This window comes from Protopterus annectens, chromosome 14.part0, assembly GCF_019279795.1.
Source record: "Protopterus annectens isolate FY-2018-M chromosome 14.part0, PAN1.0, whole genome shotgun sequence".
In the NCBI taxonomy this organism is placed as follows: domain Eukaryota; kingdom Metazoa; phylum Chordata; order Ceratodontiformes; family Protopteridae; genus Protopterus; species Protopterus annectens.
In genome coordinates, this window is record NC_056748.1 from 509,633,962 (window position 1) to 509,657,432 (window position 23,471).

A 23,471-nucleotide genomic window follows, 5' to 3' on the forward strand; every position below is an offset into this window, starting at 1 on the left:
TTCAAGGCTCCAGAGAGCACCCCTGCAATACCAGGCTACAACTCTTACCACACTTTTTGTCCACCAAACAACGACCGAAACACTAAAGGTGGAGGAGTGTCCATATTCACAAGGATATTCACACCCCCAGGCTAGTTGCCCAACACAATGCATCTGAAATTCTCCAGGTGGAACTAACACTAATTAAGACTGCAATCCAAATTGTAGCTTGCTACAGATTCCCCACCATGCCCCAAGATTCTCACTACACCTTTCTAAACGTACTGGAAAATATTAAGATACAACCAAACACCTTAATACTGGGTGATTTCAACTATCCTGCCATTAACTGGGAAAACTACTCGGGTACCAACACCTTTTCCCAACGGTTCTTGGAATTCATAAATTTCAATGACCTGGATCAATTAATCCAATGTCCCACCAGAGGCTCCAATATCCTAGACCTGGTCAATACCAACATGAGTGATAGATGCTCCACACCAGTGGTCACCCCATCATTGGTCAGGTCTGACCATAAGCAAATCACCCTTGACATCCACATCCCACCCCCACCCCCAGTAAGGAAACCTCTGTAAAAAACTTCTTCAAAGCCAACTTCATGCTACTTAAGTCAGAAGTTGCAAACTTCATGACACCCATGCAGATGGGAGCCGAAAGTTTGACTGCTGAATCCTACACTAAGGCACTGTACGAGCACATCCACTCATGCATGAATCATGACATTCCAAATAGAACCAAGATGCTCACCTCCAAAAAAAGGAAGCTAATCTGGTGGTCCCCTGCTATAAACAAACTGTACAACAGAAGGAAGAAACTGTTGCAGAAAAGAGGAAAATCCCAGGATGCAAAAAAGTCCCTTACCAGTCTCAGTAAGAAGCTGAGATCCATCATAAAATCCTCCAAAGCTAGTTACAAAAATAACATTTCCAAAGATTCCAAAGGCAACCACAAGGCATTCTATAGTTATGTCAAGAATCTAAATGGCAATGCTCACATCTGCTCTGAGCTACAACAGAATGGCATTAAATATATTGATCCCAAGGACATTGCCAATATCCTGGCAGATCAATTTAGTGGCAAATTCACCCCCTCTCACCCCCTAAAGGGCCCATCTCAATACCAAAAGATTACCATATTCCAGTAATCGTGGCCACAAAGGTAGAAACCGCACTCTCCAAAGCTAAGAATACAGCATTCATGGGACCAGATGACATCCTGGGCTGTGTACTACATGAACTACAAAATGAAGTGGCACATCACCTAAGTGTCAAGTTATTCATAGCCTCATCTCAGGCTTTGTGTCCACTGAGTGGTGCACAGCTACATTTATCTCACTCCACAAGGGGGGATCCACCTTGGATCCAGGGAACTACCATCCCATCAGTCTGACAAGCCTGATCTGCAAGGGCATGGAACACATTATCATGGAACTTATAAACAAAGACATTGGCAACCTTCAAACACTGGATCCCACCCAGTTTGGGTTTGTGAAGGGCCGATCTTGTCTCTTGAACCTGATTGACTTCTTCTAATCAGTCTCCAGAGCTGTGGATGAGGGTAAGGCAGTCCACACAGCTTATTTGGACCTCACCAAGGCCATCGACACCATCCCCCACTCTGGAATCATAGATAAAGTTACTAAGCTGAGCATAAATCCCTACATCACCCGATGGGTTGCCAGCTGGCTTAAAGACAGAACCCAGACTGTAAAAGTAGCCGACTCCAAATCCAGCTCCAGACAAGTGACACTTGGAGTACCTCAGGATTCAGCCCTGGGACCACTCTTGTTTGGCATCTACTTCTCTGAAGTACAGGCCAACACTAAGGGGCTTTGGCTAACAAAGTTCACAGATGACTGCAAACTGGTGGGAGCCATTATTGAATCCCCAAATGATGTGGATATTCATCAAAAGGGCCTTACAGAAACAGATGCTTGGTGTCAGAGCCATGGGCTCAAGCTTAATGCCAAGAAATGTATAGTTATCCCCTTTGGGAAAAAACATGTACCCATGAATTTTCACATAGGTGGCAGTACACTAAACACTGAAAGTGTTATTAGAGACTTAGGGACACAGGTGGACAGTGGTCTCACCTTCAATAACCACATCGTCACAACAGTCAGGAAATCCTTCTATGTGGCACACCTCATCACTATGGGCTTTTCATCTAGAAAAAAGGAGGACATTGTCCCACTGTATTCATCCCTCATTAGACCCATTATAGAGCACAACGCCCCTTTTGGTATGTACCTAACAAGACATCTACAACAGCTGGAAAGGCCGCAGAAATACCTCACTAAAAGAATCACAGGCCTCAAGCAGATGCCCTATGCTGACCATCTAAAAAAACTCCAGCTATCTATACTCTGTGGCATATCGTCTACTCAGAGGCAATCTCTGCTTAACTAACATACAAGGCCATGTCAAACCCTGAGCTGTTGGACATGCTCCACTTAAAGAAATCCCAGTCCCTCAGAGCCACATGCTCCAGGGATCTAAACCTTGTCATCACAATGAACAAAACATGCTGGAGGGGATAGGTTCCTGACCCAGAGACCCCCCCATACTCTGGAACAGGCTGCCTATACATGTCAAGCAGAGTGCCTCCTTGGCCCTCTTCAAAAGGAACCTTGACGATTGGATGAAAGATGGGAAATTCACCCTGGGGATCACGTCAGTCGCCCTGCTAGACAGGGGTCCAGGGAAGTAAATATTGTGGGAAGAAATATCCAGGGAATTGTTTGGCTAGGCTTGTATAGGCCCTAGGGCCGATAGCCTAGTACCAGCCTATGAACCTATATGCTGCCTTCTATGGAGGTACATGTGTGATACCACACATGCTGAGTCTTCTGGCTGAGTGGTGCACTGCTGGGTAACGTGGGAACACTAAGATACTTGGTGGTGGTGGTACACTTACAGTCCTGCAGGTGTCAGCAGTGCAACAAGATGGCCTGCCTCCCCCATTCAGTATGGGCAAGCTGGCATTAGCCACTGATTCCATTCCTCCTTGCTCAGTCTTTCCCTCTAATCGAACATAGGTTATGTCATGATTAGTCAAGACTCTATCCTATACCATGAGGCTGTACAAATACATTGTTCTGAAGTGTCTTTATGTTTTACTCATTGCTGCTTAATTTATTTATTGTTTATTTTGAGTACTTTAAACACCTTTATGGTTTATGAGTTGCACAGTGTATTAATGTGAGTTTTGCAATTCATTGTGTAGTCATTCTCTTAGTTACGATTGTTTGGTTTTCAGTAGGGTGCAGTTTAGTGGGCTGCCATGAATGTATCCTGTTCCTAATTCTTCCCCCTGTGGGTGAGCAAATAAAAAGAGAGCTGTGGTATTGTAGCCGATGGAGGAGCTTGTTAAGGATTCCATATAGTCAGTATAAAAAAAACTGCAATAAGTGTTGTCTTTCAAAGCAGGTCTGTTGTGACAAAGTATGATTGCTAAAAATTAAACTTAGTAGATAGGAGTTAATACTCGAAAAACAAAATAGCACCTCTTTTCTTCAACTGTTTTTTTATTAATAAATTAAGAACTGTCAGCAACAAGAAAACCACTTCTACATTTGTGCACAAGGGAACTTTAGCAGAAATAGCACAAGATTACTTATCGTAACAACTTTAGTTTCATATAAATGAATTTGAGCATTTTTGTTCTTTTTTTTTTTTTTTTTTTTTTTTTTTTTGTTGCTTATGACTCTAGAAGTTAGAAACTGGTAGGTTTTGAGTGATCAATCCATAGAACAGCTTAGGATTGTTTTATTGTATGATTGTCACATTTACCTACAGCTAATATTTTGTGGCAGAAACTTGTTGCAAAACAGTCTTTGTGGTAAACTTCAAATAAACAGACTCTAGAACCTTTGACCCTTGTTTTTGTTTTTGTTTCAGCAAATCAATGGTGTGATAAACTCAAGTCAAATCCCAGTGCATAACGTTAGCACCAACGTTGGCAGTAAGTAAAACATAGTCTTATTGTTTGCTGTGTCATAGAATGCATCAAAGAGGCTTTATGTACTAACTGTAAAGTAAGACATTTGTTCATCTTACTGGCTGGACTGCCTTATCTTAAACAAGACATGGCAGACTACAGCACACCATCACTAGAGAGATGATAAAGTACAGCAATAATGCAAATGGAATAAAGCATTGTTACTGGCCATTACAGTTATAGTTAAGGAAAAATGTTTTTTGCATTGGCTGTCACAGTTACAAGATGGACTGTATTACATGTCTGCTGCACAGTCTTAGGTGCTACTACATTCAGTTTAAAGCACAAGCAACATACTCTTTAACAGACTTTCCTGTTTCCGTTACAGCTCATGGGAGCTGAGAACAGGATCTGCATAGTAAAATTATGGAATAGTACTAGTCCGCATAATCACAAAAATTCAGGCTTAAGTAAATGCATTATTGAAATCCATTGCACAAAATTAAGTTAGCACATATATCCACTGGGAAATGTAGTCCTTAGTTGTTTGACAACTTTGTTTTCTAGGAAGAATGTAGTACAAAGAATTTCATGTGTTCAACTGAAGTGAGGGGAAGGGACGGAAGCATATTTTCACTTTATGGTCAAACACCAAACCAGTTCATGTTTGTGAAGGAGTGAAAATGATTTGGGGGAGTGGCTATTCCTAATTAGCTATGTGCTCTCCCCAGGAAATGCCTGCAGCTGCATATTTACGCTGCTGAACAAATAAAAGAATCATTGAACTGCACAGTTTTCTATTGTTGGAGGAAAAAGTGAACCGTGTCAAAAGAAGATGGTCACCCCTTCACTCTTACGGTAGTAGTCACAGTGCATATAAGTTCAGAGAAGATGTGGGGGTGGAGGATGTTAGTGTATGTACGTATGTGTATGTGCATGTCTGTAGGGGCATGGATGAAGCTAGATGAGTCTATGTGTTTGTGTATGTGAGAATTTGTTTGCCTGGGTGGTTGCACTAGGAGGGGTTAGGAAGGGAAGGAACTGAGGATTTGGATATGTGTGTGTGTGGGTATCAGAAAGTGCACATGGGTGAATTGGTGAGTGTTCCCATGAGTATAATCAGCTTTGGGGGGTGGTTGATTGTTGTTGGGTGGATATGTGTATGTATGTGTGAGCATGTGTGTATACAAGGGTGCCATTGCCAACATGATGCATGGGATGCCAGGGGAAAACACTACCACCATCTGGTCTGACAGTGCTAGCACAAAAACAAGGGTGATTCAGAGATATGCTAATGAACTGATGATAAAGTCTTTCTCATTCTGGTCACAAATTGCATTTTCTCAATTTTCTTATCTTCGAGTGAGTTGACCTACCTGCAGTAGGCAATTTATGTGAGCAATGAGAATCTTTCTGAATCCCAGGTTTTATAGTAGCTACTTTGGCTTCCTACAAAATCTGAACACAAAATCTTCCTTAAATGTTGTCAAGTACTTTACTCATGCATGATGTTAACTGAGCATGGTGACTTCTTTATGGTTTTGTGTAAATGAATAGAGACGTTCTGCACAGCATTAACAATGATACTTTTGTTAGGCCCTACTGCTGGCAGATAGTAATTCATTTCATTTCATCTGTTTATCTTCTAAGCCAAGTAAAATAATATGGAAGTTAGTTGTAAAGATATATAACTATGTAATAGGTAAACACAGCATCTTGGTAACAAAGTGAAAAAAAACAGACATGCCTAAAGATCTGCAGCTCTGCTATAATCATTAGGAGGCAGCTATCTAACTGTTTAGTGCAAGGGATTAAAGCTATGAGCCTCTAACAAGCATTATGTTGTAATCCAGGGTTTATCCATTTGTCTGCTGTGTCTTGCTGAGCAATTTACTTACGCATATAGTGCTCCTAGGTCACCCCTAAAAAGAACGTTGTATCTAGCAGGTTTACTGGATTAACATATAAATAAAATGAAAAACAATGTAATATCTAGGCTAGGACTTTGTTGTTACTTACATTAAACTGGGGAAAGTCAGACATATAGTTTAAAATACAAGTGATAAACAACCAAAAAGTTTGTTTCATCTAGCTGAGCCAGTTAAGAGTTTACCTACTATCATACATACTGTGTATGAAAATAATTAGGTTGATTAATCACCCTGTGTACACAAGAAAAATAATTAGGTTGATTAATCAACCTGTGTACACAAGACAGTATGCAACTGGGATTGTTAAAAGCCCTGCATATGACTGAGCCTTTCAAAAATTTATCTGTTACAAATGAATGAAGATACGTGATGTAACTTGCTTGGCCATGGCTTAAACTCTTGTACCAGTTGTGTAACACTACATTAATTGCATCACTTTCATTACTGAATATTTCACAGAGTATGTCACGCAGTGCATTACAAACTACCCTTTAGGCTAAAGGCAAAATATGCAGAAATGTCAGAATATGTAAACAAAGACGTCTTGGCCAAGGGTCCCAGTGCATTAAAGGGAAGAGTTGGGCAGAAGTCTAATGGCTGCTGACATTAAGGATGAGATTACAACACAGTACATGGGGAAGGTACAGAAGAAATGGGAAGAGACATTTATTCATAAATACAATTGTAGGTTCCTACAGTGATCTCTCTAATAAGGATGATAGCCAAAACTGTTACTTGGTTCATCAGAGTAAAGGCTGTGTCACTGGAAGTGACGTAGGGAGCAGGAAAGAGGTCACCAAACAAAGAGCTCAGAAGAATTGTATCACAACAGTAATCTAACTCTGAGCTGCTTTGGGAAAGTAAGACAGCTCAAAGACTCTAATCTGCCCTTAGTACGTATGCACATGAATTTATGTTTGTGTATGCACGTGGGTGCCTATTCAAAAATAAATACACATAAGTCTATTAGTAAGAGCAATGTTTAATTCTGGCCTGTCCTAGCCCACATCTGCACTGATATCCAATATCCTTTCTTACTTTTGCACACAATATTGCATAGCCAACTCTGCTAATATACAGATTTTGTACCAATCCTCAATGGTGCACTTAAGGCTTAGTGAGTACGCCCAGGCACTGGATTAGCTAACTAAGGAAATGAGAGTGACCAACCACTGGTGTAGCTCTCATTTCAGGAGAGTTTGCTAGGTAAAGCTGCTAGATGCAGCTTATTCAAAACACAACTGACAACTTTTTATTTTAATCTTTGTGCACTGGGTAGTTTGGCTAGGGCTAAGACAATTTTCACCCATAATTCAGAACACGGGCATACAAAGTCGATTAAGCAGTTATAGAATGTGTGCTGGATATATAGAAAACATAAAAGCAAAATGTGATATTAAGACAAATTGCATATAACAGAGAAGTGGGGAAGATTTACAATATTACTGAGAAAGATATAAAGAAAGTGGGGCAGTAAGACAGATAATTGCATATATTTACATAGAACTGGAGAACTGCTGCAATATTACATCTGTGCACATGCAAGGCAAAGCGCAGCAGGTATAAAGCAAACCTATAACCACAAGATGCACAGAAATGAGGTATAAAACGTTTAATGACGTATTTCATGATCATTAATGAATGATAAGTTTTGTTTCAGTAAAAAGGATGAGGTTTATGCCTGCACAAGTTTTGCTGAATGTGATATTGTTTAACCTGTTTCTCAGTTGCAATTACATTCATAAGTTGAAGCTAGGCAAGCATACAAAATGTATCTAAATGGTATATAGTTACATTCCTTTTTTATATGTGATGGGAACAGATTTCAGTTTTTAGGTGTGACTTTGGAGAAACACTTTTTGGCAACCATTACACCAAACATTTGTCTTTCCAGACTTGGCTGTTGTTACTAGATCTAAGGGAATAACTTATGTTCCTAATTATAAAGTGCTGCACGATTAGTAGGCAACAACCTTGGTGCAGAAGCTTTTGTGCTAAGCAAAATAGGTGTAGGGTTGCATAGGCAGTAACTGGTAACCAATCAGCTCAGAGTCGCTGGAGAGGGGGATAAATTTGCATACTTTATTTAGTATTGCTTGGAGGTTAGTAGCTGTGCTGGAGCTAGAGTTAATTGACTTCAGTATAATAACAGGTGGGGCATCCTCGGATTGAGGGAAGAAAAATGTTGCTATGGTATGTCTCTAGTGAGAGGTAAGCAGTCTGGAGGTTCACAGTTGCTTGACAGCATATTTACAGGTGACCTTATCATTATTTTTAAAAGATAATAGTGACCCTGAGGTATTTATAGGTAATAGTAAAGTTCACTGGTATATTTTAAGGATTATAAAGTAGAAGGGGTTTGTGCAGGCCAGATCATTTGTCCAGTCCAAAATGCTATAGAATAGAAGTAGAATTTTGTTCTTGACCAGTTCCACAGGATTTAAAAGGCATTCTGCAGGCAGGTGTACAGATTATTGTAGGACACCACAGTTTAGATGGCCTATATCAGAGAGAATTTTTTGTGTGAGACTAAATAGGTTCCTAGGTAGGTACTAGGCTATCTGCCCAAAGGCATTTATAAGCCTAGCCAGAATATGTTGGCTTTCGCCACCCCCTTAGATTAGTTCCCTGTGCCTCTGTCCAGCAGAGCCACTGAAGTGATCCCTGGAGTAAACTTTCTGTTTCCCATCCACTTGTCAAGGTTTCTTTTGAAGAGTGTTAGCGAGGAGCTTTGCCTAATGTGGATTGGAATCTTGTTCCAGAGCATGGGAAGTCTCTGTGACAGGAATCTATCCCTCTAGCATGTCCTATTTATTGTTGTGGTGAGGTTTAGATCTCTAGAGCATGTGGCTCGAGGGGATAAGGTTTTCTTTTGGTGGAGCATGTCCATCAGTTCTGGGTTGGACATGTCCTTGTATGTCAGGCAGAGATCACCTCTAAGTAGGCGGTATGCAACTGTGTACAACTGGAGTTTCTTCAGTCGAGCTGCATAGGGCATCTATTTGAGGCCAGTGATCCTCTTGGTGAGGTACTTCTGTGGTCTTTCCAGATGTTGCAGGTGTCTTGTAAGGTACATCCCAAATGGGGCTTTGTACTCTATGATGGGTCTGATGAGTGATGAGTAGAAGGGCACAATGACCTCTTTTGAGCTGGATGTGAATCCTTTTGTGATTAGGTGGGCCACGTAGAAGGATTTTCTAACCACTTTGGCAATGTGATTATCAAAGGTGAGATTAATATCTACTTGGGTCCACAGATCCCTTATTACATCTTCCTTATTTAGGGGACTGCCACCTATGTGGTAGTTTGTGGATACTTTGTTTTTTCCAAAGGGGATGACTATGCACTTTTTGGCATTTAGCTTGAGGCCATGATTTTGACACCAGGTATCCGTCTCAGTGAGACCCTTTTGGAGGATGTCTGTGTCAGCCGGAGAGTCAGTTATAGCCCCTATTTTGCAGTCATCTGCGAACTTGGTCAGCCATAGTCCTCATGTGCTTGCCTGTACCTCTGAGAAGTATATGCTGAACAGGAGGAGTCCTAGGACTGAGCCCTGCGGAACACCACTTGTAACCGGTTTAGAGTCGGACCTAGCTCCTGCAACTCTCACCATGTGGGTTCTGTCTGTGAGCTAGTTGGCAACCCATATTGTGACATAGGGGTTTATGTTCAGGCTGGTGAGCTTGTCTATAATACCAGAATAGGGAATGGTGTTGAAGGCCTTAGCGAGGTTTAGGTAGACTGTGTGTACCACCTTTCCCCTCATCTATAGCCTTGGTAACTGTCTCAAAGAATTCCACCAGGTTTAGGAGGCATGATCTACCCTTAACAAAGCCGAACTAGGTAGAGTCCAGTGTTTGGAGGTTCCCAATGTCTCTGTTAATGAGTTCCATGATGATGCCCTCCATAGCCTTGCAGACCAAGCTAGTCAGGCTTATAGGGTGATAGTTCCTGGGGTCTGTTGTGGTTCCACCTTTATGGAGTGGAATAACCATTGCTGTGCACCACTCTACGGTTACATAGCCTGTGGAGAGGCTGAGTTTGAACAGTGTGTTTAGGTGACGGGTTAGTTTGTCTTTGAGCTCGTGTAGGACGCAGCTTGGGACACCATCCGGTCTCATTGATGCTGTGTTTTTGGCTTTGGAGAGGGCTGTTTTAACCTGAGTGTCTGTGATTTCAGGGACTCTACATTCTTCTGGTATGGTTATGGGCCCTTTTGGGGGTGAGAGGGGGGGTGAAGTTTGCGCTAAACCTGTCTGCCAGGATGTTGGCTATATCGGTCAGTTCAGTGTATTTTGTGCCATTCTGCACTAACTCTGAGCAGATCTGAGCATTGTCACTTAGATTCTTGACATAGCTAAAGAATGCCTTGTGGTTATCTTTGGAGTCCTTTGCAATTTTTCTTTCAAAGCTCGCCTTGGATGATTTTATGAGGGATCGTAGTTTCTTGCTGATACTGATCAGGGATGTCTTCCCTTCTTGGGATTTTGCTATTTTCTGTACTAGTTTCCTCCTTCTATTGTATAGCTTGTTTATGGCAGGAGTCCACCAGACTGGTTTCCTTTTCTTGGAGAAGTGAGTCTTGATTTTGTTTGGGTTGGCACAATCCATGCATTCTTGTAGGTGCCCATAGAATGGACAGCGTTATCCTTCAGCATGGGAGCTTTGAAACTTTACACCTCAGTCTTAAGTAATGTGAAGTTTGCTTTTGAAAAGTTTTTCTCGGTGGTTTCATTGTCTGGGGGTGGGGGCAGAATGTGGACATCCAAAGTGATATGTTTATGGTCCGATCTAACCAGTGAGGGGTTGACCTCTGGTGTGGAACACCGGTCGCCCATGTTGGTGATGACCAGGTCCAATATGTTTTCACCTCTGGTGGAAGTGTTGACCAGTTGAACCAGGGCGTTTGAATTTATAAATTCTAGGAAATGTTGAGCAAGGGAGTTAGTACTTGAGTACTTCTGCCAGTTAATGTTTGGGTAATTGAAATCACCCAATATTAGGGTGTTTGGTAGGACCTTTATGTTTCCCTGTGTTTTCAGAAATGCGGAATGGGGTCCTGGGACATGGTGGATGATCTGTAACTAGCTACAATTTGAATTGCAGTTATGCCTGTTGTTAGTTGCACATGGATGATCTCTGAAGCATCGTGCTGTGCCACTAACCTGGAGGTGTGTGGGTATCCTTGATGAATATGGATACGCCCCCACCTTTTGTATTTCGGTTTGGGTTCTGTGGCTGAAATGTATGGTATGAGTTGTAGCCTGGTAGTGCTGCGGTGCTCTCTGGAGCCTTAGAACAGGTTTCTGTTACTGCACATATATCAATTTTCTCCATACTGAGGAGTGCCTCGAGTGAGAGCATTTTGAGGTTTAGACTTTTGGCATTAAGTAGCATTACCCTCAGTTTTTTGTTACTTGTGCTATTTACAGTGGTGGGTTTGTCTTTTGAGACTTGCCTAAAAATGGCACTATGAGGGTGGCAAGAGCCTTGACCAGTATTAGAAAGCCTAAGGATGACAGGTGCAAGCCGTCTCTAGCAAAGTAGCGTGGCTTGTTGAGCATGTCATCCCAGGTGGACATACACTGGATCCCCTTTGAATGACACCAGAAACTTAACTAATTGTTGAAATTGAGAATTTTTTCTTTATACTGGGGTATCATTCTTGGTGAGGACAGGATGCTACTCAGGGTCAGGATCATACTGGCCTGGGCTACGTGATCAGAGAGCTCTTCCATGTCTCTTTTCATGTAGTCCAGGGAGGTATGGCTCAGGTCATTCACACCAACATGGACAATGACAGAGTCATATTTGCACTTGTTCTGGAGTGACCTGAGTGCTTGTGTTATGTAGTGGCATATGTTGATGACAACTCCCAACTTGCAGTCATGTGCAAACTTGGACAGCCATAGCCCACTGGTTTTGGCCTGTACCTCAGAAAAGTATATCCCAAATAACAGAGGCCCCAAGACCGAACCCGGGGGTGTGCCACTCGAAATGGGTCTACTGCTTGAGATGGCTTCCCCTATTTTGATTAGGTGGGTTCTGTCCGTGAGCCAGTTGGCTACCCATCTGGTAACATACAGATTAATGCTTAGTTGAGAGAGTTTATCTATTATGCCCAAGTGGGGAATAGTGTCAAAGATTTTTGCCCGGTCAAGGTAGGCAGTGTACACTGTCTTCCCCTCATCCATGGCTTTGGTGACTGTCTCAAAAAAGTTGACCAAATTTAAAAGACACGACCTCCCTTGATGAAGCCAAACTGTGTGGGATCGAGTGTTTGGAGGTTGCCAATGTCCTTGTTAATGAGGTCCATGATAATCCGTTCCATGGCCTTGCAGATCAGGCTAGTTAGGCTGATGGGTTTATAATTTTCCAGATCAGTGGACTGGGAAATCAACTCTGCTGAGAAGTATGCTAAAAAGACAGTAGCTCAGCTGACAAAGATGTTAAAGCCAGTGAAGTGCAACAGACAGGTATGCCCAGAGAGGAGAGGCTGATCGCTTTGTGCTCAGTGCAGCATAAACAGAATGTTCAGGAGACTAAATAAACACAGTCAGTTGCATCCCAGGAAGACTTTGCACTCAGCTAGAATTACAAAGACTGGCACTGGAAATGAAGAGTGTGGAACAAAAGGCAATTGAGCGAATGCAATAACTGGAAGCAGAAGAGAGTGAAAAACAATGCCAGAACAAAATTAGTTGATCTTTCTAAATCAGAAACATACGAGTCATGGGGCAGGAGAAAATCTCACCTAAAAAGTGCAGGTCTGTAGCCAACTTTTTCCTGAATGTAAGGATAGCGATAATGTAGATTCCCTGCAGTCAATGTGGTTCATCTTGTGGTTAGAAACAGCATGAGAAAACATTGATATTATGGCATCTGTTTTGAGAAGGCCAGACTGGATCCTCTGTCTTCCTAGAAACTGGGCCTACTGGAGAGAAAATCCCAAGTCAAATTCCATTATTGCAGTGACAGCCTTTAAAGAATTCCCACTCCATAAAGTCCAGTTGTCCATCACAAAAGTAAACTAAGGGCATGGTCAGGTGTGAAAATCATGTTTATGTATCTTCTGTATTTACTCTGAGAGCTGTAAAGTATTTATTATATATGTTATGATTTCAGCAGAGCTGGCTGATAAAGTGAGACAGTTACTAGAAAATTTGTCTGATGCGAACTTGAAGTGCAAATGCAGTCTCAGAAGATGCCCATGGTATCACTGCAAACCTCACTGTATTCTTCTGTCAACAATTCTATGGAGGGTACAGCAAGGACAGTGGACACTGACATAACTCTTCACCATCATGCCTGGTTTTACCATGCAGACATCATCAAGAAAGTCAAGGAAACCTTACAGACTGCTTCTCTTGACAGGTCTATATTATATACACCTACAGAAAATGGAAAAGGAGAGTAAGACCTTCATGGTAGTTGTTGCTAAATGTCAGAATCCACAGTGTATTTTCCCAGAGTACAACAAAGCCTACATCAAGTTTGGTTTGGAGGTGGCCAACAGCAGTAAAATTAACAAGGATCTGGGAAGAAGAACAGGAACTGTGGTAACTTCTAAACTGGTCACTAGCCTAGAATCTGTAACAGTCAGTAGCAACAGGGGTATAACAATCCTCCTTTAGAGGGCAGCAGTGTAATCCCTTGTCCAACGGTCACAGTCTGGAGGCACCAGTGGGGAGTGCCTGTCTTGCCACTTGGATGCATTGTCGGCCATCATACAAGACAAGTATATCAGGACAGTAGCACCTTGATGCTATGTAGTTCCCTTCCACGCCATTCCCAAGTTTTGCTCTGTCCACTTGGCAGATGTCATATTTTCTCAAAAGAGTGCACCAAGAAAAGTGGTATTAATCCTCTTACTAAAACAAATCATCCAACATGCACACCCAGACCTAAAAATATCCACTTTTTATTCAGTGTTCTTTTTAGTTCCCAAAAAACTTGATCTCAGTGGCTTAAATAAATTGATCCCAAACAGTCCTTTCACATGGCTGTGGTGAATTTCATCTTTTCCTGCCTTAAGGAGACTGAATGTACTATTTGGCCATCCAGGATACCTGCCCTCGCATTAAGATCTCCACAGAGTCCAGAAGGTTTTTACACTTCTGTGGAGGAGCCAGAGACTTTTGGGTCCATTTAGGCTTCTGTTAGCCCCTGGGGCTGTTCACCAAATGCATGTCCATAACTGAAGTGAACCACAGGCTGCAAGGTTTGAAAATGTTTCCTTAATTAGATGACTATCTCTTTGCAACTCCAGCAAGGAACAGTCTGATTTCTTTGAGAGAGAGTAGTCTTAGCCTGTTTCAGTCCCTTTGAGTTGTAGCGATGACTACAAAGTCACAGCTGGCATCCTCTTATTTGGTCTGAATTGCTTGGCTGTGTAAATGCCTTACACAAGACATTCTGAGAGGAGAGCACATGGCTACTTAGCATATCCATATCCCCCCTGGACTGCCTCATTAGCATGAAGCATAGCTGCGGAGACAGCTGTCTGTGGTGCTGCATGTTTTGCATTTGCATGGTAGGGCTTTTTCCAGAGTGAGTAATCTCTAATCTTTCTGAACCGAACTGTAAATCTGTCAGAAAGGATTCAGTTTTGTTTCATTTTGTAAAGAAAGAAAGTGGTTTCCAAAGTGTTTAAAATTGCTTTGTCTGTGTTGTTGACTAATCTTTATAAAATTCTGCTACAGTAATACAATAAATTCTTGCCTGCTGCAGTAATACCTTACACATCCTGGGCAGTGCCTACTTCTCTAATCTTTTTCAAAACTGAATCTTTGGATGATACTTGCACAGTGTCTATGTGTGCTTCATTGAACACTTTCATATGACATGGCACGTTGGATGGCATCTCTTGATCTGAGTCTCATTTAGGCCATGGTTGTTAGGGGGTGTCCCAACGAGAATGGCCACACAAGAGGATGAACTTTGGACTCTGTCCTGTTTGTTGACTAGTATGGACCTCCTTGTTTCAGATACAAAAGTTATGTACTTACCATGTATTAGATCTAGATGTGAAGGTCTGTCCTCATCAACATATCTACCCTCCTTCCCCCAACCTCATGGTCCAGACATACTTTGGCTATGATGATTTTGTTTCTTATTTGGCTTAGGGTGGCATAAGTGATATCTGGAGATGAAGTTTGTTGTCAGAATGTTAAGGGTAAAAGATGGATGTGTTCATTGAATCTGATGTTATGGTAAGTACATAACTTTCATTTCTCTTTTGTAATGCATAAATGGATGCAGCATCAGTTTTGTTTTGTTAGGAAATCTCAGTAATTATTCTGCAGATGGCTTTGTGCTCTTCAGAAATGGGACATTGGCCAGATCATACAGCACTTAATACCATCTCATCTTTAAGTTCCTTTTACTGTGTTGCCCTTTCGTAATACTGTGACTGACATTACATTACCTGATTAACGTTTTCTTTTCACAGACCTTGGCTCTATACTAGGAGGTGTACTACTCACACGTTTTGGACAGACCATATATCCTGCCTTGAATTCTGTAATACAAAGGGTGCAAGGTAAAGTACTTGTCAAGTGAGGCTTGGTTTCTGCAGTTGTTTAACCATTAAATGTGCACTGTTCATTTGTTCATTTATTTACATAGTTTCACCATCAAAGCCACGTTGTAATGCAATACTGTTTGAGCTGCATTCTGCTAAATTAAATTATCATGTTAGCTCAATAAAAAGTTACCCAAATTTATTTTCTACAATGCAGCTAAGGGTATTTGTGTGGAGTCAGCACAAAACAGAGTAATCTGAGAACATTTTCCTTTACTGATACTAAGATTTTGTCAAATACTATGTTCTAACTCACTTAGGAATTCTTAAAATAAGAGTACACACGTATGCTGTGTGGGGAAACACGTACTACGTATTGGTGAACTATAATAACATACTCCATATCTTTTCTGTTGGATGTAAAAGCTGAGTTTCTAAAGTTCAAAGAATACCTTTCCTTTGCCCATACTATTGTATAAATAGTGTGATACTACTACTTGACTTTTAATGTTTGGAAGAAGGCCACAGATTACCTCTGCAAGTCATGTTCTGATAAGCCATTTATGGTTCACAGACACTATACCCAGTTTCTGCACTTTAATCTAGACATAGGGAAGGAAAACAGTTTTGAAAGGATGAAGGATCCACGGGAGGGGGCATTAGTGGAAGAAGAGTGTAGCTGAAACTTTGTTGTATAACACCAATGAAGATAACTGGGTCAGTAACATGGGTAGGAATAAGGATGTGGCACCAAGTGAAAATGAGTGTCTAGCACAAGGGACTGTCTAGCACAAGGGACTGTGCAGAAGAATAGACTGGCATTTGTTAATGGCTGAACATGATGAAAGAAGGAATCTGATAGCTGTGAGAAATAACGGGTGCAGCAATAGTGCTGCACGGGGGACAGAATTATCTGTGACAGTACAGAATACTGAATGAGAATACCAATGTTAAATAGAACACTGTGCCTAAGTCTCTGTGTGTGCATGTTTAGGATGGTGCATGTGTATTTTGGGGTTAGTTATTCAAAAAGGAAATACAAAGGAAGATGGAAGTATAGCTGGTGAAGATCAGGAAAAAATAGGGTGAAGCAGGTAGGCAAAAACAGGAGAAAAACATGATCATAAAAGTATGGTAAGGCACCAGAATAACAGCTATATCCAACAATTCATTGAGATCAGAAATCCTGACTCTTATACAAATAGTTAACCATCCTATTAGGGGGCATAATATCCTTAATATTGTCCTCACAATATTTGGCCACTTCTCACACTTTCCATGAATACTGATGTTCTTCATCTCACATTGCTGCAGTCCTTACACTTGGGTAGTCCGCTGTCCTCGGTCGGCCCGAATATCAAAGTATAAGGCTGACGTCGGTCAAGGCGCATTTGACTGACATCAGGACGTCAGGGTACAAATGCGCATGACCGACGTCATATCCTCAGTCTTTTTTGCCGCATGGTCCGATGCAGAAGCAGCATTGCAAGTGCCGGTTGGCGTTCTGAGATTTTTCGATTTCGAAGTTTCAGACCGAGTTCAAAGTTGGCTAAGTACCCCATTGGGGAATATTTTAGTTTTTTCTTGCCTCAGTGATTTACCAGATGTCAGAAAAAGTCAATAATTGCATTTCTTGTGGGAAACAGATACCGCATAGAGATTATCATACTTTGTGTATTCCTTGCTTAGGGCCTGAGCACGACGTTGTTGGCTGTCGCTCTTGTGCTAGATTTAATAAACGCACTATAAAGAGAAGGTTGGATTGTGCAAGGTTAGTCTTTGGGAAGCGGTGCAATTATAAAATGCCGTCGGATGCTTCGAAGAAGCGCAAGGACAAAGCAGTTAAGCCTAGGCTAGAAGAACCGTCTGTACCGGACGCCGGTTCTTTAGAGGTGTCGGTGGAGCCGGTGGCTCCACCGGAGGTTTCTTTGTGTTCCCAGGGTTAGACTTTATTATTGCAAGATGTGGCCTCTCAGGAGGCAGGTCAGGCTGAGGGGGCTTCTCAGGTTACTATACTCCCCTCCCTTCCTAGGGTGGCTAGGCCCTCTCCTTCTGTTTCTAAGGCTTCTCCCAGGGGCAGGCCAGGTTTAGCTTCAGTTGGTGTTACCCCTAGCTCTTCAGGAACTGTGCCCAAGAAGCATATGCTTAAAATGGCAGAAGATTTGATTACTTTGATTAGGGGTTCGATGCCCCCTCCTGATAAGAGACCTAGGGTGGAGCCTGAGCTGGGGGGTTTTGAGCAGGCTTCAGATGTTTCAGAGTCTTCGGCTGAAGACTTGCAGGAGTACTCTCCTTATTCTGATTCTGATGTGGATGATTCTACTCCTTCTGCTTCTCCTCCTGAGGATTTTTCTTTTCAGAAACTCTTCATTGCATGAGGGAGCATTTTAAGTGGGAAGGTGAGGACTTCTGTGAATGCAGGAAAAGGCTTAGGAATTTTTGTTTTACCCCAGCATAGGCCTTTGGCTATACCTCCTGTTTTGGATGTAGTGGAAGATGTTTTTACAGAGGCTTCTCTTAATCCTGATTCTTTGCCTCCTGCTCCTGTTAAGCCGGATAGGTATTACAGGGTGCCTGAAGCTCATAAGTATCTTTTTAAGAGTCCTAGGGCAGACCCAGAAACTGTTAGCCAGGGGCCTAAAGGTGTTAAGGCTTCTGTTGTTAAGAATCCGGTTCCTGCAGACAAAGAGGCTAGGGCCTTGGATAGATGGGGAAAGAAAGTTTATACTTCTTCCACTCTTGCTATGAGGGCTTTGAATTGCCAGTTTCACATGTTGAAATACCAAAACTATCTCCTTTCACAATTGAAGTCTAAGGTTGATGCTCTGGCAGAAGGTATTGATTGTAAAGAGTTGCAAGATTTAGTACATGTTTCTGAACAGGTGGGTAAGCATTCTTTGCGATGTGGTTTTGATGCTGTACAGGCCTCGTCTAGGGTGGCTGCCACTGGGTCAGTTCTTCGCAGGCACGCCTGGCTAAGGGATCAAAATTTGTCTGAACATGTTAAAACAAGGATTTTAGATGCTCCTTAACAATCTGACGTGTTGTTTGGTCCTCCTGTTGAGGCAGTTTTAAAGAAAATGGAAGACAAGGCTAAGTCTATGCAGACTGTTAAAGATTTTTTGCAGATCCAGCCTCCAAAGTTTAGTAGAAATTGGCCTACTAAGGGGTGGACGTATCCTTCTTATGATTCCCAGTCTAGGGGTAGATCTAGACGTGGTAGGGGCAGAGCTCAGGGCTCTTTCAGGCCTAGAACAGGGAGTTCTCCTGCACAGTCTTCGGGTGAGGGCAGGGGTCAGTCCTTTCGTAAACAGACCCAATGACCTACCTTTTCAGCTGCCAGAGCCTTCTCGTCTGGCAGCACCTTTGGGAGGAAGGTTGGCACTTTTCAAAGAAAATTGGAGTTTACTTACCCAAGACAGATGGGTATTGGATATCATACACCACGGCTACAGGTTTTATTTCCATACCTTGCCTCCTTTCAAAGGCATGCCAGACGTTCCTCCTCAACAAAGAATAGAGGCTCACAAGCAGGTTTCTCTGTTGCTCCAAATAGGGGCCATACAGCCGGTCCCTATGCCAGAAGTGGGCCTAGGATTTTATTCTCGCCTGTTCCTAGTACCAAAGAAGGGGAACACGTGGAGACCAATTTTGGATTTATCTATCCTCAACACTTATCTGGACATTTCCAAGTTCAAAATGTTGACGTTGCAACAGCTTTTACCTCTGCTGGGCAAAGATCATTGGATGGTAACTTTGGATCTCAAGGAGGCTTACCTTCATGTTCCTATCAGACTAAGTTGCAGGAAGTATCTGCGTTTGAGCTGGGACTTCTCACTATCAGTTCTCTGCATTGCCCTTTGGCTTATCTACTGCCCAGAGTGTTCACGAAAGTTCTGGCTCCAGTGATAGCTTTCTTCAGGCTAAAAGGAATACAGATCTATCCTTATTTGGACGACTGCCTGATTCTGGCTCAAGGAAGGGAAGAGCTTCTTCATCATTTGGAATATGTGATAGCAGTGCTAAGATGCCTGGGGTATTCTGTGAACGAAATAAAGTCCAGTCTAGTACCCTCTCAGGACATGTGCTTTCTGGGTGTGAGACTGAATACAGCATCCCAGATGGCCTTTTAACCCCGGACAAACAAAAGAGTCTATCCCTTTACTTCCATCAACTATCTCATCAGTCCGGGCTGACTGCAAGGACAGTCCTTCAAGCCTTAGGGTTCATGGCATCTTGTATTCTGGTGCTTCCCAATGCCAAACTGCATATGAGGAAGCTACAATGGTATCTCAAAATGTATGGACACAGCACTGCCAGGATCTGGACACTGTCATTCAAATAATACCTTGCATTCAAAAGGAATTTTTGTGGTGGGCTCAGGAATGTCACCTAAACAAGGGACTCTCTGTGACCCGGCCAGAGGCGAGTCAGATTTTAACGACAGATGCCTCAGACAAAGCTTGGGGAGCTCATCTAAATGGAAAGTGGATACAAGACAAGTGGCCTGCCAGACTACAACATCTACATATCAACATGAAGGAGATGTTAGCAGTCCAGTTTGCATTAATAGCTTTCAAGGAATTACTTCTTCCAGGGCAGGTGTTGATTCTAACAGACAACACAACTGTCATGTGGTACATCAACAAGCAAGGGGGAACGCATTCTTATCCTCTATGCAGGCAAGCAATGATTTTGTGGGAGACTGCTCTCAGTTTACAGCTCAATCTTCAGGCAAGGTTTCTGCCAGGAGCACAGAACTCCTTAGCAGATGTGTTGAGCAGGCAATTATGGATCCCCACGAGTGGAAATTGGATCCTCATGTATTTCAGAAATTGACAGTGTCATGGGGAACTCCAGACATAGATCTGTTCGCTTCTCCACTAAACCATCAGCTGCCAAAGTTTTGCACAAAAGGTTTCATCCCACAGCTTGGAGAGTGGATGCTCTTTCTTTCAATTGGAGCAATCTTCATGTGTATGCCTTTCCACCTCTGCCTCTCCTCCAAAAGGTACTTCTAAAGGTCAGACAGGACAAGCCAAGGATGATTTTAATAGCTCCGGATTGGCCTCGACAGCACTGGTACCCATTACTGAGAAGTCTGAGTACGGAAGCCTCCATGGCCTTTGCCTTCGATTCCACACCTGTTGTCGCAGGAGGACAGCCATTTGCTAAATGTCAAGCTTCACTCTCTGCACCTAACAGCCTGGCATATTCTGTTTTGAACCATAGTGGGCCTCCACTTCCTCAGCAAGTTTTGAATGTTATTTTGGAAGCTAGAAGGCCTAGTACAAGGAAAGTGTACGCAGACAAATGGAAGAGATTTTTATTTTGGAGTGCAGCAAAAGATTTTGATGTTTCTGAGCCTAATTTGTGTGTGGCTCTTCAATATCTTACTGAGTTACTAGACAAAGGTTTGTCTTTCTCTTCTATTAAAGTTCATGCTGCAGCCATTTCGGCTCACTATGATTGCGACCCACCATTGTTTTCTCATCCTTTGTTCAAGCAATTTCTTAGAGGGGCAAAGAATATAAGACCCCCACGAAGAGCTCCTACTCCTGCTTGGGATCTCAATTTTGTGTTGGAGAAACTCACTCTACAACCTTTTGAGCCTGCAGCTACTTCTGAGTTGAAATATTTGTCGTGGAAGACTGCTTTTTTGTTGGCCATTACCTCTGCAAGAAGGGTTTCTGAATTGCAGGCCCTTATGGCGGTTGAACCTTTCTTGATTTTCCATAAGGATAGGGTATCATTACGTACTAATCCTTCCTTTATGCCTAAGGTGGTTTCTAGTGTGGCTTTAAACCAAACTATTCATTTGCCTACTTTTTATGCAAATCCCCAAAATAAAGGGGAAAAGATTTTGCACACTTTAGATGTACACAGGCAGTTGCGTTATTATTTGGACAGAACTAAAGGGTTCAGGCAGTCTCAGCAGTTGTTTGTTTCTTTTGCTTTGAGTTCTCAGGGCAAGCCTGTGTCAAAACAAACTATTTCTAAGTGGATTGGGTTTTGCATTGCTTTCTGTTATTCCCATCATGGCAAGGAGATTCCAGCTGGGATTAGGCCTCATTCCACTAGGGCTACTGCCACTTCAACAGCTTTTGAGGGAGTGGCAACCAAGGATATTTTGGAGGCAGCTACTTGGAGTTCAGTGCATACTTTCTCTAGGCATTATCACCTGCCACTTTACTCTAAATCCAGGGCTGGTTTTGCCACTGCTGTTTTGCAGGGTATTTTGGCAGCTCCTGCTTCCTTGTAGTTAGCCATCCTCCCTTACCTCTGCTTTGGGATTCTACCCAAGTGTAAGGACTGCAGCAATGTGAGATGAAGAACATAGTACAGTTTTGTACCTACCATAAATGTAGATGTTCGAAGATCCACATTGCTGCAGTCCAATTTACCCTCCCTCCTTCCCTCTGTAGTTAGAGGTGGTTGTGTGGGTTGGGTTGTACATATTGTGTATATTGTATATATTGTACATATAGTTAGTGCAAGGGTGGTTGGTTGGTTGTTTGCTGTCTTTTGGTTTTGACCTTTATTTTTAGGGTCTTCTGACATCTGGGGCAAGAAAAGACTGAGGATATGACGTCGGTCATGCGCATTTGTACCCTGACGTCCTGATGTCAGTCAAATGCGCCTTGACCGACGTCAGCCTTATACTTTGATATTCGGGCCGACCGAGGACAGCGGACTACCCAAGTGTAAGGACTGCAGCAATGTGGATCTTCGAACATCTACATTTATGGTAGGTACAAAACTGTACTTTTTCCCTTATTAAATCAGACCATACATCAGTGGCCTTTTCCTATAAAACTAGTGGCATTTCTCCTGGAAATTATTCTGTGTTTAGGGACTTCTAAAAAGCAAATCTTCTTCAGTTGCTTGATGACCTAAATAAATTCCGCTGTTATCCTCCACTGATGGACCCCCATTGCTAAAACCACTGCCCATGACTGACTTCAAATCCCAGTTAAATAGTTGTATTACTAAGACAGTCCCTTTCCACACCAACTATAATGAGAAATTTAAAAACATACTCCTATGGTCAATGTCTTTATAAATAAATTATCTAACAAGAGTAATACATTACGTAATGCTTATAAGAAGTCTCATTCTACATATTTTAAGAGTACCCTTATGCATAGGCATACAAATAAAGAGCTTAAGGAAACCATCAGGAAGTTCAAAGCTGAATGTGAACTTAAAATAGTCACTAAAACCAAAGATAACTACAGTCTTTATATCTAACACCCAACAATGTTTACAGTTAGTCCACAATAATACTACTAAATCTGACACAACAGAAATGGCTAATATACTAGCTGAAAAATTTAGTGCAAATTTTATTCTGTCCACAGTTAGTTATTCTACAGATTCCACAATCCTTCTGACCCCCTTTACTTACTATGGAACAAGTCCTCTCAGCCCTTTCAAAAGCTAAGAACACCTCAACCATGTGTTGCCTGAATATCAGTGCTAGATAACCTCTTTCATCTAAACCACTCTGCTGTTTACATTCCTTTAGCCTGGAAAACAGACATAGTAATGCCGTTATACAAGGGTGGCCAACCATTGACCTTGCTAACTATAGACACATTAGACCCTGTAGCATCATAAATAAAGCTATGGATTGTATTATCTCAGACCTCATTATTCTAGACATTGAAAATCTTCTAGCACTGGATCCTCATCAATTTGGTTTTATCAAAGGAAAATCCTGCCTCATTAATTTCTTTGGAAAAGTCCTTGAATAATAGTTGCAAAGTACATACAGCATATGTAGACCTGACCAAGGTCTTTGACACACCTCTCTGTGCAGGTGTTAGTGACTGACTTGTGAATATGAATTTGTTTTCTTATATTCTGAGGTGGATGGCTAGCTGATTCTTTGACAGAACTTATGTGGTTAGAGTTGCACGTGCCACTTCTGAAAGCAAAAGACTTACAGTGATGTACAACAGGATTCATTGTTGGGCTTCCTCCTATTTGTTATGTTTTTCAGTCTTCAGGCCAACACTCTTGTCCTATGGTTATCTGTGTTTACAGATGCCTGTAAATTAGGTGCTATTTAATCT

The 23,471-nt window shown here is 42.1% G+C and overlaps 1 protein-coding gene across 1 annotated transcript in view; it reads left to right on the top strand.

The window, feature by feature from the left end:
• LOC122788694 (prominin-1-A-like) overlaps positions 1 to 23,471 on the top strand; it is an 899,670-nt gene that overhangs the window by 397,612 nt on the left and 478,587 nt on the right. The window contains exons 6-7 of the mRNA XM_044055589.1: positions 3,900 to 3,963; positions 15,322 to 15,411. Of these exons, the coding sequence (XP_043911524.1) occupies positions 3,900 to 3,963; positions 15,322 to 15,411 (154 nt within the window). The remainder of the gene's footprint in view (positions 1 to 3,899; positions 3,964 to 15,321; positions 15,412 to 23,471) is intronic.